General features: G+C 38.1%; 2 protein-coding genes and 1 long non-coding RNA gene across 5 annotated transcripts; all 3 read right to left on the minus strand.

The window, feature by feature from the left end:
* Window positions 1-343: 343 nt before the first annotated feature.
* Window positions 344-1,359, minus strand: LOC126788770 (uncharacterized). Its single transcript, XR_007671413.1, has 3 exons — window positions 1,124-1,359; window positions 589-741; window positions 344-425 (listed from the first exon to the last, which is right to left on the minus strand). It is a non-coding gene; the product is annotated as an uncharacterized LOC126788770 (long non-coding RNA).
* A 3,065-nt stretch (window positions 1,360-4,424) lies between these two features.
* Window positions 4,425-9,722, minus strand: LOC126788126 (B3 domain-containing transcription factor LEC2-like). 3 transcript variants are annotated; one of them, XM_050514094.1, is made up of 11 exons: window positions 9,578-9,722; window positions 7,816-8,425; window positions 7,651-7,701; window positions 7,393-7,487; window positions 7,247-7,293; window positions 7,022-7,137; window positions 6,869-6,943; window positions 6,637-6,737; window positions 6,491-6,537; window positions 6,320-6,417; window positions 4,425-5,092 (listed from the first exon to the last, which is right to left on the minus strand). In XM_050514094.1, exons 2-11 carry the CDS (start codon window positions 8,317-8,319, stop codon window positions 4,769-4,771), a joined length of 1,458 nt encoding a protein of 485 aa, XP_050370051.1. In that variant the 5' UTR covers window positions 8,320-8,425; window positions 9,578-9,722; the 3' UTR covers window positions 4,425-4,768. The 3 variants fall into 3 exon arrangements, with proteins under 3 accessions (XP_050370051.1, XP_050370050.1, XP_050370049.1); XM_050514093.1 differs by having other exon boundaries at window positions 4,425-5,089; window positions 6,320-6,393; window positions 7,597-7,701; XM_050514092.1 differs by having other exon boundaries at window positions 6,320-6,393; window positions 7,597-7,701.
* A 349-nt stretch (window positions 9,723-10,071) lies between these two features.
* LOC126785692 (B3 domain-containing protein LFL1) lies at window positions 10,072-12,265 on the minus strand. The gene is made up of 6 exons (XM_050511315.1): window positions 11,885-12,265; window positions 11,722-11,796; window positions 11,458-11,558; window positions 11,320-11,366; window positions 11,148-11,221; window positions 10,072-10,581 (listed from the first exon to the last, which is right to left on the minus strand). The coding sequence occupies exons 1-6, from the start codon at window positions 12,263-12,265 to the stop codon at window positions 10,072-10,074; spliced, it is 1,188 nt and encodes a 395-aa protein (XP_050367272.1).
* Between the last annotated feature and the right edge of the window lie 3,088 nt (window positions 12,266-15,353).

The raw sequence follows: 15,353 nt of genomic DNA on the forward strand, positions 1-15,353 counted from the left end.
TTCCACGACATAACAACGGCATATTTCATATTGGATATGTAGTATCATTGATCATCTAACCTCACTTTTATGTTGTTAAACCAGATGGCTTATGTCGTTTAATAGCCTAATAGACTTCATCTTTTTTTATGTCATCTATTATAGTATTTATGTTGTTTGATTGATAATTAAGCTTCACATTCTTGTTGTTTGATATAAGCAATTATGTTGTTTCCATAAACTTCAAAGAAAGTAATACTTCATTGATTATTGAATAATCCACTTCAAAGACAAACATTTGAGGTGTAACAATACATGTGTATAAATAAAATGAAGGAATGCACAACACTGGATGAGAAACCAAATCGTTAATCTTAGACTTAAGATTTCTTGCATCTCAATTAAGCATTTGGAGCCTTGTACAACTTCTCCACCATCTTCCTAGTCTGTAAGAGACAAAGAAACACATCAATAGTCCGACAACTCATATACACCCCTACAAGCACCAAAAAACCCATAACCAAAAACCAAATAACATTTTGAAAACAAATTAATAACAATGCAATTCCAGGAACATAAAATTGAAAATTAGAGGGAAGAAGAACATACAACTATAACCAGACAAGCATTTCTCCAACATGGGGCAGCCCCACAAGGTCCTAATGCTTTCATCATCCGGAGGTTCCAGGGAGGGCATCTCTCCAGCCTTGTTAAGTAGCTTCATTGCCACAGGATCATTGTCTCTGCAAATCATATAAAAAACTAAAAAAACTAAACATCATTAGTTCCTAAATCCAAACAGCACCTGTATGAAAATGTGTCCATCAGAAACAAAAACTTCATCCGGAGCGTTCACATCAATCACCTAACAAACCTAAAAATAATTCTAAATTTTAACTAGATATCTCCGATTCTGAATAACAAAGACTCACATCATCTAATTATCACCGCCAAACAACTACCTACCATCCTAACAAATTCAATCTCTTTCGCAAACTACTTTGCATGCATTTTCTGAAATCCTACTGGAGAAAACGAATCACTGCTCCTTAGAGTTTCCAAAGCTATGATAAAACATCACAATATCAAACACCATTCTCCAATCAATTTTGTATTGCTAAAACAGAACCAGTTCATTCCTCACCTTGATTCCACATTCAGTAGATGATAACTCAACAGTTCCTCTTCATAACGTGATTCCAAGGCTCCCGATTCACATAACTCCCATTGAATTTAACTTGAAGTCCCTCACAAATATCCAGAAATCAAGGAATTCGAATTAGGATTTATGCTTAAATGAAACATAAGCTCCAATATGAAGAGGGACACGAAAATACCTAAGGACGTCGTATTTGGAAACCTAACCATCGTAAGCGGCGGAGCAGCATGCGGAGCTGCGGCGGAGGAGCAGCGGTGATGGCCAAATTTGAAGGCAGGCATAAGGGTTTGAGCAACTGAGGGTTCTGACTCCGATTCTGGTAGTGGCTAGGCCGGATACTCGCCGGAGGTTGGAGAACTCAGTGGACAGAGCCTATAGCTCGACTGCATTGCTAGCGCGATCTGCCAGCCTCAGTGGATACCCAGTCGTTTTGGGTGGGTGCGCCCTTCATCATCCTAAGGCTGCGCGACAGCGGCATGGTGGTGAGGAGTCGTCGGAAATGGATAGGGCGGCTTCTTCTGGTAAGATGGAGGTGTGAGGATGGCGGCCTGTGTCTTCAATACTCTGTGGGGTTTCAGTCGGAGCAGCATGGGGATTTGAATGATGGTGATGATTTGGTGAGCTGGTGGCCGGAGAAGGAAGAAGAAGGAGAGCTCGGGGAGAGGGAAGAAGGAAGAAGAAAAGAAGAAAAGAAAAGAGAGAGAGAGAGGAAGAAAATTCAAGGTTTAGGGTGCCTTTGTAAAAATACAGTATTGTCCTTGCGGAAACTCAAATCCAAATTCGATGCTCAATTTCAGTTACTAACAACTTTTACACGTGATAACTATTTTAAGTATGCGGATTGTCTGCGAACTCGCATCGACGAGCTCTACGACTTTCGTAAAAAAAGTTTTTAAAGATGAGAAACGGGTTAAAAGTCAACTCTTGAGCCATAGCAACTTAATCGATTTTTAAAATTTTGGCTCTCGAATCTCATTCCACTTCGAACAAGAAAAGAGTTCTACTGAGACAACTCTCCAGTTACTAAACCCTAATAATAACTCTAAACACTAAATTCTCTATTAAAATTTCTCAATAAATTTAGAAGAAACAACCAAGTTTTAGTGACGTTTGATTCTCTATCATGAATTAATTACAATGGTACAAAATATGACAATGGTAAAAAAATAATTAACCAAGTTTTAGTCTCTATCGCACGAGTCAACTTTAATTACACTTTCGTTTTACGATGAAAAGCTAAATGATCAAGAGATAAATTTGCCTAATTTCTTAAATGGATTCATTGACTTTCTACATGAACAACAAATGCAAAATATAATTTTCAAAATTCAACGGTTGGATGTGATCATTATATAAAAATATGACTACCCAAGAAAATCGGATTGTTTTCATCATTCTATTAGTGTTGATCGAGTTGGTCAACATGTTCACTAGCTATGTTATATGTAAATGTAAATATTTATAAACTAACTATAATGAGGCAATAAAATTTGTAAAATTTGACCGTATGATGTGATCACGATAGTTGATTACGGTTGTGGTAGAAAATTGACATATTTTAGGTAACGTTTAGGTCTCGATTGCATGAGTCAACCCTATATTACGCTTATGTTTCCCTATGGGGAGGTATATGTTTGGGAGATAAATGAGCCCATCTTTTTACATGGATTTTTATTGCCCTAGTCTCTATGAGAGTTTGTGTCAATGAATCAAAAAATTTAGTTCGAATGGATCATAGATAGGATCATTTTCATTGAATTAGATATGGTTTACCAATTTTTGACCTCATGAGACGACAAATTTATGTTGTATGAATATGTAGATAAATGTGCGCCAAAATCTTTAGATTGACTAGTTAACTGTGGGGAATCTCCTAGCCGGGCTATGACCAGGCAAGTTTAAATTTTAGGTTTCATGAGACGACAAAAATGTGTCGTCTGAAATAATGTAGTAAATGTTTCTCACCATTTATTTAACTAAGCGTGCGAAATATTGAAAACCTTAGACAATATGTGAGAAGTTGAATTGCATACCCTCTTTCAGACCACAAAAATATGTCGTCTAAATTTTCAATGGAAAATGAGAATTTTTTGGTTTCATCATACCACACTTATATGTCATTGTAACTTTATCTAAACTTTCAATTAAAAGTGAGATTCTTGGGTTTCGTCATACTACACTTATTTGTCATTGTAACTCTGTCCAAACTTTCTATTGAAAATGAGATTTTTTTGTTCTAATCACACCACACTTATTTGTCATCTAAATAAAATGTCATACTATTTGGATGACAGATATCCATTATATGTCATCTTAGGGACTCCAAAACCCAACTTATGTCGTGTGAATTTTGTATGTCGTCTCCCTCGTGTCGTATGATGACATAGTGAGATGAAGAGTAATTAGCTGCTTGAATCCGTTAAAATCTGGAGGAGGTTGTACATCAACTAGTGACAAGTATTTTAGATTAACGCTTGAGCCTGCGTTTATTAGTTCAGAAAGAAATTGGTGAGGGAAAACATACTTCTTCAAATAATAACCTCTATGTAGAAGACGAAGTTCTTCAACTCCCTTGGTAATTGCGAAACGGATCCATCGATCAAGGACGTTGCCATCATGAATGTAATAATCCACTATGAAAGAATCGACCTTGTTACCTTTGAACAGTTGCAAATATGCATCCACACGTTTAACTAGCTGTCGAGTATCGACAAGCTTGTATGTCTTCCATAAACGTCTTCGAGATCAAATACCAGATGCTCCGTCTTAGAAAAATGTGCCTCCACTCACGGCAAACCAGGCTAGTCTTCGCCGCGTCTATTAGAGGTATCAATGAAAGTATGGATTCCATAATGCATCCCGGCAGCTCCGCAATTCGACATCTACTCTCCCTTGTTTGTTTTCTCTTCCCACTACTTCGTTTCTTTTCAGCATGCGATATACCATGAGAAGAAGGTCTACTAAATATTCTACACATCTTATTTCCAAAAAGAAGATACAAATATAGAAAATATTCGACAAATTTTGAGAAGGTAAAATATGCCATGATCCGCAAGAAAGAAAATAGGTTCCAGAAGAACCATAGGGTTCAACCCTGGTATGAGCACTTAAACGACTGTATATATAGAGGCGTGTATGACAAGGAAATACAATCTTTGAATTGAAACCCTAATACAAATCAACCTAATAGGTATCAGTAAAGGATTCGTCAATCTAATTAGTAATCTTATGTAATTAGGGAATCCTGTATTAGGAGTACTGTAGATCGTTTCCTATTAGAGTTGGATACTTAGAATCATCGAATTAACCCTGAATACGTCTTATCCATTATGTCATTCAGTAAAATCAAAAGTAAAATGGTCACAATAACTGACGTCAGGGAGTCTTCCGAGGCCTTCACAGCAGTTGTCAAAAATGTCGTCCGCCATCTTCATAATGGTTAGTGAGGAGGACGGTGTTGAGGCCACGAATGTTCCTGCTGTAGCTAGTTGAGTGTTAGATGTTCGGATTTGTCCAGAGAGCGAGGCTGTTGTTGGAGTTATTACTAGCTTCCTTGCTTTGTCTGTGTGAAGAAGCATCACCCCTGAACAATTCCACCATATTTGTCTCAAGAAGGTGTTCCTTGCGTTGTTACAGTAGTACTGCTAAAGAACTCTCATCTTCTTCAGGGCGGACTCCTGCATATGGTATGTATGTGCTTGTTGCCTTGGCATGAGTTTTGCTGTTGGTGTTGTCAATGTTGGGGATAGGATTCTTCTCTAGGCTGTTTGAGTTGTCTTTGTTGCTGGACCTGTTGTTGTTAATGGTGTTGGCCTTGCCATTTTCAACAGCATCTATGTGGCTGCTACAGCAATTGGCAGCATAGTCTTTGGTAATAGTATAGCAGCTTTGTTGGTATGAGGGTTCGGGAGCATGTACTGGTCTTGTTTCCGCCTTTTGGATGGAGATGTACTGCTTCCTCGCACAAAAATAAGGAATCTTCCTCAGTTACGGATACAGATTAAGAGAAGGTAATGCATGCAAGTATACATATGAAAAGTATGCATAACAACATGGACAGTTTAAATTTAGGCACAAATCCCAAACATTTTGGCTTTAATCAACCTGTTTACGTGATATGGCTCCATATTAATGTGCTAGCTTAAATGGTGGCATGAGTGACTTTCAATTGTAGATGCATGCAAGAGTAATAACGACTCTCACTAAATCAATGCGTAACTTTCTGGGTGTGATTCTAGAAATAAGTCATGCCTAACACCTATGTTGCACGGATACGGACACGTGTGTCCGTATTCGACACGATACGATACGCGGACACGTCAAAATCTCAAGTGTCCGACTTGGACACGTAGTGGACACGTTAATTAAATTTTATATTAATAATATAGTTTTTAAAATTAAAACTTAGTCAATCCACATTCAAACTAGACATAATTCTAGTTTTCCTGTCATCTAATTTGAATGTTGTTATCTGCAGATATTAAGTTTCTAAGTTCCAATAAATGTTCATCACCAGGCACCCAATTCTCGGAAACTTCCAACGGAGGAAAACGAATGCGGTTGTGAAGGCTGGATGACCTAATGTTTATGTTTTTTCTGTTTTTCTGTTAAATCTCAATTATACCCCTGCGTGTCCTTGTTATTTTCGTGTCCAGTCCGGACACACACGTGTCCAACTCGGACACTCACGTGTCCAACTCGGACACTCACGTGTCCAACTCGGACACTCACGTATCCAACTCGCGTGTCCAAAATCAGACACTCGTGTCCGAGCGTATTTGTGCGTGTCCGCGTGTCCAATACGCGTGTCCGTGTCTGACACGCAATACGCGACCATTTTCGCGTGTCCGTGCAACATAGCCTAACACCAATTCTATTCTTGTATCAAGATGCCTCGGGCTGATTTTATCTGCAGGTCCTGCAAGCTAGTTAATGGAACCGTTTCTACAACTCTCTGGGGGATCGAGTGAGTCCCATTCCATGATTTACTCTAATTAATTCCCAACTTAAAGTTTCATCCTTGAACAATTTTACCATGTTTGAATTTCAAGTGGTTGTTCTTTGTGTTGTTACAGTAGTATTGCTAAAGTTTTTTTTACGGATGATGCTTCATCGAAAATGGAGAAGGGTCATCTGTTCAACCACATCGTAAAAAAGTTTTGATAAGAGAGTAGAACTCACGAGATTCTTGCATTCATCTTCATATAGATTAATGCTATCTCCCACCTTTACTCCACTTTGCCTAACAAAGTCTCCTGTTACAATGACAAACAGACATACTACTTAGCGAAGAACTGAATACATTCCATTTTTTTCAGAGTGAGATATAGAACCAGATGGAAATTTCATTACCTGTATTTTCAAACACATACATTCGGCTTTTGTTATTTGGCCAATACCTGTTTCATTTCAGCAAGAGAAAAGTGGCTTTTATCAATTGACTAAAATGCTGTGCCATAGATGGGTACTAGGCGGTCTAGGCCTTGTCATCAGCTTACTTGAATTTGAAATCCCACTGTTGGTTTGAATGAATATCCCTGATCATCAGCTTGATGCCTTCCTTGTCGAAGAGGCTCGGAAGGCACTTTTCTGCATCTTTCTGTAGTACAGATTAAGATGACATGAGCAGATCAATAGAAACTTAATAAACATTAATTTCTTTTTGGTGCAAAGAACAGATGTTTGTTGGTTAGCTTTTTCATTAGAAGAGAAAATGGAGATAGGCCTCACCTTTGGCAGTACAATCCTTCCATAAGATCCAGTGTCACTATTCTTGAGCTCCTTCCTGAACAACAATCTCAGTGCCTGCCAAACAAAGATACATTAAAGAAAACAATTTATGAAAATATCACTGTAAGACAAAGTCAGAAGGAAACCACTGACCATGTTATCAGGCGTGCAGAATGTGTAGAGGTCTTGTTTGTTGTTCTGTGTTTGAGAACCATTACAGAATGAGTAGAGGTCTTGTTTGTTGTTCTGAGTTTTAGAACCAGTACCTACTGTCATCCTCGAGAAAGCAGCCACGCCATGAGCATAGGACATGAGTGTATAATAGTCACTGAAGAACTGTATACATTTTATGTATGCAAAGAGAAAAACTATGATTACCTGAATTTCCAAACACATGCATTCTGCTTTTGTTATTTGACCAGTACCTGTGTCAATTTGATAGGTAGGAAAAGTAGTTTCAATAAACCGACTTAAAATCTTTACCCTAGATGAGTTCACTAGACACATTACTAAAAAAAACTTACTTGCTCTTCGAACCCCACTTTGAATGAGTATGTCTGATCATCAGCTGAATACCTTCTTTGTTTGAGAGGATGGGACGGTACTTTTTTACCTCTTTCTGTGAATGACATAAAACAAAAGATTAAGAAGAACTTAATCCAACCACTTTGGGGGAAAGGAACTAGTTATTTAGCAGTCTTGATTGAAATGATAATCAAAGAACCGACATTTGTCACTAAGCTCTTTGATGTAGATGATGAGGAAAGGAAGTTCGGCATCACCTTTGGCAGTAAAACCCTTCCCAGAGATCCAACGTCATGATTATTGAGCTCCTTTTAAAAAAAAATCTCAGTTTCTGTCGAGCAAAGTAATAGTACGTAAAACAAAATCCGAACACAAACAACTGAAAAAATAACATTTAAGAGGCAACAAACAAGGCCACCGACCGTGTTATCCAGTGATGAGGAGAGACGTTTTCTGTTGTTCTGCATATCAGAACCAACACCAGCTGCATCTCTCTCTACTTCCAACCTTGAAAAAGCAGCCATAGAACGGGCAGCGTTTCGTTTTCTCAAAATTAAGCTTCTTCTTTGGCGTGCTATCCTGCTCCTCTCCCTTGCATCTGCATCCACCAATGAACTTGGCTGCAATGGAGGGACTGAAGAGGGAGACATGGAAGGAGGATGTGGTAAAAAAGGCTGCTGCTGCTGCCAATAAGGGTGTGGTGGTAGGTACTTAACCCCTGGATAATAATATGACTGAAATGATGAACTAGCCAGAAATGAAGGTGGAGAAGAAGAACTAATGGTTGCAGTTAAATGAGTAATGGGCGGGTGAAGTTCAACATCACCCACACAGGGAGAGTGACAGAGAAGTTGGTCTTTTAGGGATTCTGGTATACTATCTGGGCTTGGTTTAAGTAGGCAACTCAATAGAATTTGTGTTTCCATTGTTGAGCTAATTTGAAGCACTCAATGGTTTGATGATAAATCTTCTTTCTTTCTCATTTGTTGAACTGCAGATCATGCACCAAAGACACCTACCTTGGATTCTACCCTGCATCAAATGAAACAAGAATGTTTCATGATCAGAGTTTTTGGCATCTCAGGTTTCAAAACTCAGAATGTAGAGCGAAAAACATCAAGACATTTATTTAAATCTGATGTGCCAAATCAACAATCTAATAACATGAATACTATCATAAATGCAAGGCTTTCTTATACTAGGGCCTAAAGTCTTGAGATATGAATAAACCAAAAACAAAATGCATCTTTGGTAAAAAAATCTTGTTAAATCTTTCGTTTTCCGATCACCTTCAAGACACCTTTTTCTATCACCTTCGAGACAATTATGTTTAGAAGTAAGATTGAATGCGACTATGAGAGGAAACATAAGCATATCAAGTGCTACTGTCTACATGATATGCTCATCTTTGCTATCATAGCCATTTACTTTCAAGCGATTATCATGTTTTTTGTTTAGGAAAGAAAATTTGCAATCTTTGCTATCTATTATAAGCCAATTATTTACATGACATCCTCCACTTCTCTGTTTACAATCTCTATACTTACATCCTCCATCTAAAATGATTATCATGCATAAACAGGATTATTCTTATTTAGATCAAAGAAAAGACATTTCAAGGCATCTCGAAAAGAATTTTGACACAGATCTGGATGACCCAAAGGCAAGCTCCAACAGTAAGCATTTTAAAGAATTGATAGTACATATTTAGAGCAAGATCTTGGTTGCATAAAGGTAACAAACACAACAGAAGATAAACCTTATAATTCATGATGCAGTATTACAAATGACTTGAATTTTCTCCTACCATTATTACACACACTATAGTTCCTTACAAGAACACAAGACTCACTACCATAAATCCAGAATCTTCCTCCTGCTAGTAGGTACACTACACACTTCTGCCAACATCAGTAAACAAAATATGCTAAAAATCAGTGCTTTACAGAAGTTGGAAGCTTTTGGTAGGAAATTATGATCACAACTATATGACCAATCAAAAAGATAGCTACTTTAGCTTTGCATTGTGATAAAGAACTCAACCCAGTTGGGTTCAGACTCATTTCCCCCAATTCTAACATCCCTAGGGTTTCAGAAATTCTGAGCTTGGGAATTTGGGCACATTTGCAGATAGGTAAAGAGAGGTGAAAAGTAAAACTGTGAAGGCTAAAGAGAGTAACTGACCAAAGACCCAAAGTAGAAGACAGAGTGGAAACTCGGAAGGTAGCGAAGGTGACTACTGGCCGCCGTCAACTGAAATCGTCGGAGCTGCACAACCAGACAAGAGCTCAAACTGGTTTTGGAAACTCGTGCTTCTTCTTCTTCTTCTTCTTCTCTCCCTCCAAAGCAATCGTTTTTAAGTTTCAAGTTTCACTCGCAACGGCCTTTTAACCGTGTCAGCAACTTTTACTGGCACCACAAACATGTTTTGTTTTCCTTTTTTTATTATTATTTACCTTCTTATTGTAAATGTCGTGTGGCCATTATCATCCTTCTACAGTTCTACTGAAGCTTCCTTATATATGTAGCTCGCATTATTCAGTCGTTGCAGAAGACAACGAATTAGACGAAAAGAATGTATGGATCGATTATAAGAGCAAATGTCTTTCTTCTGTAAGTTAGATACAAGTAAATCAACCTAGCTAGTAATAACAGTGCCATTAATTTACACCACACCACTATAAGAGCTTGTCGTCCCTAATTATGTCGTCAATATCAAAAAGAGAATGCTCGAAACGATGAACTTCCGGGAGCATCCCAAGGCCTTCATAGAAGTCGCCGAAGTTGTCCTCAGACATCTTCACTATACTCGTTGAGGACGACGGGGATGACGAGGACCCGAATATCCCTGCCATAGCTGGTTGAGCCGGGGTTTGTTTTTGTCTAGTGACGTCGTTGTTGGAGTTGTTAGCTTCTTCGGTTTGTCTATATGAAGAAGCAGGATCCGTAAACAATGTCAACATGTTGTAATTTGTTTCTCCTACTTGTTCTAGATTGCGTTGTTGTTGTCGTAATACTGCCGCTGAAGAAGTCTCATCTTCACCATTACGATAGACTTCAGTGTTCTCGATGGCGGTGACGTTGGTGATGGTGTTGGTATCGGTATAGTTTTGTTGATGGTATAATGTTGAAGAGGGCTGGAACACATGTAGTGGTCTTGCTTCGGCCAGCCGGTGGATGGAGACGTACTGCATGACAGATAAGATTGCATAATTAAGTAAAGAATACAGATGAAATGGTTTTCGCAAGTTTTACACTTGCTAACAAAAAATGCAACGCAATTAAACATGGAAAATCTATTGAACCCGTCTGTCTAAGTGGATGCGAGTGTCTAATAATGAATTTTAATCAAATTTCTAAACTATTGACACTCAGTTGTAGTCTTGTACAGTAAATGTGCATTGTATTCTCTAATTTTTTTTCTTGGATAAAAGATTCTTTAGCCGTTTTCATTTGAACTGCTTGATTCCAAGTTCTAAAACTCTCAAAGAGTGCAAGAGGAACGTGATTCCTAGCTGTTTAGTCAATGTAACCAATACATCATTTACGCTAATCAATTTCGGCTTACTATAATCCAAAGAAAACCGTCAGCATTCTTGAAGGTGAAGTGCAACTTTGTCACCAACTCACCATGCATGCAGCCTTGAACAAAGTCAACAAACTCTATCCATCTCTCTCGATTCAATTTTCAAAAATCAAAATGTCCATCTGTATCCAAATTCCAAATAATAAAACTACAGAGTACAAAACTCACATGATTTCTGCTTTCATCTACGTAAAGATGAATGCTATCTCCCACCTCCACTCCACTTTGCCTAACAAAGTCTCCTGTTACATTGAAGAAATGACATATACTAGTCAGTGAAAAACTGATGACGACATACTAAGTTTTCCACAGAGAAAGAATCATTTGGATATCTCATTACCTGTGTTTTCCAGCACATACATTCTGCTTTTGTTATTTGTCCAGTACCTGAGTTAAAATAAACAGGCAGAAACATTTAAATTGATTAAATTGTTTGCCATGCATCGAGGACGTTCATTTGACATTTTCATAAACTTACTTGTATCGCAAATCCCACTCTTGGGTTGAAAGTGCATCCCTGATCCTCAGCTCGATGCCATCCTTGTCGGAGAGGCTCGGAAGGTACTTTTCAGCCTCTTTCTGTGAATAAGGTAATCAACAGAAGAACATGACATCAGTGACTTCATGCTCGAAGAGTAACTTGATAAAGAGCAAACTTTTTTTAGTGCAAAGCTCAAGAAATCAGAATCATTGTCGCTCTTTTACAGAGAGAAGAAAACTAAAGGAGAAACGAGGTTATCACCTTCGGAAGGACAATCCTGCCCAAAGATCCAACATCACTATTCTTCAGCTCTTTTTTGAACAACAATCTCAGTTTCTGTGCAAGAGAGAGATATATGACTAAGAAAGACCAGATCGAACACAAACAAAATAAAACATTTCATGAATATATCTAAAACAATGACCTTGTTATCCGGTGTGCAGAATGAGTAATCGTGCTGTTTGTTCTGAGTTTCAGGACCAGCACTAGGTGGAATATCCCTCTGTACAACCAACCTTGAAGAAGCAGCTGCGGCACGAGCAGCTTTTTTTGTTCTCATAATGTGGCTTCTTCTTTGACGTACAATCCTTGCGTCGTCCATCACAGCCGCACTTGGGACTGGAAATGGACACATGGGAGGAGGATATACAAAATTTGGTGGTTGTTGCCAAAGAGGGTGTGTTGGCATGTAGCCAACGGCTGGACCATGATACAACAGAGATGATGAACGTTCCAGAGTTGAAGATGGAGAAGTGGAGCTGGTGGTAGTTGTTGAAGAAGTGAAAGGTGGGCGGAAATTCTCCATTATCAACACTGGGAAAGAAGAAATACTAATAGGGTGGTCTTTGGGGAGTAGTATTGGTGATAACAGATTTGCTCTCAAGTCCTGGTGGTGATGGTGTGGGTTCAGTTTTAGGTTTCTGTGTGTCTAAGTAGGTGTACGGATGGGGTCTGGGTCTTGGGTTTCTGTAGGCGTAGGGATGGTGGTGATGGTTTGGGTTTTGGCTTTCAGTCTGTTTAAATAGGTTTCAGGGGTGTGCAAGTTTTCTAGGGAGCTGTGTTGCCATTCAGAGGAGAGTAAATGTAGCCAAACTGCCAAAGAATGGCAGAGAGGAAGCCGTGAAAAACACAGTTCCAGTGAGGCAAGGTGAGTGACATATTGACATGTGGCTAAAGACTGGCTTTTTCCAGTTCAAACTCTTTTCTCACTCTAACTGTCTCTAAAGGCAAGCTCAAGAGATTGGGTTTAGGGTTTCAGGTTTATATGTTGAGGACAAATTGGATAGTCCCCAGAAGGTCAAAACAGCGAAGCTAAGTCCGTTTTTAGTTTCTTTTCCATAATCATTTTTTTATCATACCAGGGTGAGTGCTGGTCTAGCCTTGGCATAGTTATGGAATATAAGTTCACATGTATGTTTTCTGGTTTATGTAATGTTTGGGATGTGAGTGAACAAGGATGTTTAATGTTTGGAATGTGAGTAAAAAAAGGGGGCAGCATGACCTGATGAACTGAATGAGATATGTGCTTTCATTTTCGTCTTGATTTGAAACACTCCAGTTCTTGAAGCCATGTCTTGATTCCTGTCTTTCATTTCTTCAATCACAGACCATGAATCGAAGATAACGCCTCTGAGTCTGCACTGTATCAATAAATACAATGGAAACAATTTTCCGGTCAGAAATCTTGTTCAGATTAACAAAAACCATAAATCAATCCATTATCTAGTAGCTTTAGGCTCTCATCTCCAACTAGCTTTGTCATAGACTCATAGTATTGCATGACAATAATTGAATTTAACATAACTTTGAATAACGCTAGCTCTAACCTGGAAACTTAATATAAAAGTGATAATCTTCCATTCGGAAAAGAAAATTGACACTTTACCAAAATCTAATAAAACACAACTTTAGACAGGATTGATCTCTAGATAATTATGTAAGCAAATAAGGTAATCAGGACAGCAAATAAGTGCATTTATAAACGATTGACTTGATGAAACGAAAACTTGTATCACAAATCATACTATCACCATCAAGATTAACGTACAAATGCATGCTAATAAAGGGAAAACAGCGCAACAATATATATCATAATGCAGCATTGGTTTTTAGACTTACAGAGTTCACCATAGATATAACAGGATTCTCCATGACATGAATTTCTCATATATTCATCACCAGAGAAATAACTGCTTCTATTGGTTCTATGAACTATAGAAAGACCAGAAGAACAAGGAAGGTAATTGAACTGTGAAAATGTGAAGATGCCTTGAGAGTAAGCTGGCATTATATAGATGCTTAAAGGGCGTCTCGCCAAAATGCATCCAACAAACCGGCTTAGGTGATTACACCTGCCTCAGGCGTGTCGTCCATGCACTCAACCTCTAAAGCGAGAAAATGTGCACCTGCTTCAGGAGTGTCGTCCATGCATCAGTCCCTAAAGCGAGAAAATGCATAAATTCCTCAGGCGCATCGTCCATGCATCAACCTTCAAGTAGAGAAAATGCACAAATTTCTCAGGCGTCCATACACTCAACCTCTAAAATTTTAAACGTATGCACATCCTTGGGAGAGACAGATAGGGTAATTGAATACAGAGTATCGTGATTTACGTCTATTTTGGTTTAAAATTATTTATTTCCGATTCTAGATATGTATCACTATTGATGAATATGAATTATAGTTTAATTTCTGTCATAAAGAAAAACATCTGGGAATGTAATTTCACTATGCGAAATATTCAACAGAGCATATTATCACGACTCCGAAATTTCAAATATGAAACTTGAAAATCGAAGCCATGAAAAACTCAAAAACAATCCCAATAATTCAAAATTATCTTATCGTCACAGCGTATCACTACTGAGTTCATAGTACAACTCAGTCAAATGGATTATTACAAAACCAATTTAAAATTCAAGTATTATTTCAAATGGAAATGTAAAATCCTCACCACAAGATAAAATAAACAACTTCAAAGTCTTCAGAGTTGTACGTCGATTCCGTTAATCCACACATGTGGAACTATCCCCTACACCATCGAATAGGTGCACCGGGATTGTAAACACAAACCCGGTAAGCTTTGCTGCTCGTATGAGTAAAAACAACAATATAACTCACATATAAATACATAAGAAAATGCATAAATCATTAATCATAAATGCACTCATGAGTCATTGGACGGCCCATCTGGTTGTCCAATAATATCAGAAAATATATATGCTCATGAGAAATTGGGCAACCCCTCTATTTACCCAAATACATTTATAATACGGGTACTCATGAGCGCTTGTACACCTCTGTTACCCCTCATGTTAGTACGTCACCCGACATTGGGCAACCATTTGCTACCCAACATCCAAAATATGGGTACTCATAAGCCGATAACCCCTCTGTTACCTCTCATGCAGTACACCGGCAGACAGACTAGAGCTCTAACTGTATCGTAACTGTCGCCCGGCCAAGGCTAGGTTCCGACATGCCAACACGTCCGAAGACAACAAAACATTTTAACATCACTCAAGTTAAAACCATGTATAAACAATCATCACATGATATTGTACAAATCAAAGCGACATGCTCAAATAAATAAATATTCATGCTATAATGAACTTATTCGCAAACGGAAATTATGACAGTATATAATATAGCAAACCATATATATGTACTTATTTTACCAATTATACACATACACAATCCACTATGTTATATACATATCATAGTTCATTCTTTTTAATTAAGTGTAATTATAAATCTCCGCAAAGGTAAATTCATCACTGTGAGATTTTACTCACCTTATATTCATGAGCGTAATTTCCACAATTCCGCAATCGAATCCTTTACTTGTTGTGTCAATCACCTAGAATAGATAAGAAGTGAATTTAGAAGCATTA

This window comes from Argentina anserina, chromosome 3 (genome assembly GCF_933775445.1).
Source record: "Argentina anserina chromosome 3, drPotAnse1.1, whole genome shotgun sequence".
Lineage (NCBI taxonomy): Eukaryota > Viridiplantae > Streptophyta > Magnoliopsida > Rosales > Rosaceae > Argentina > Argentina anserina.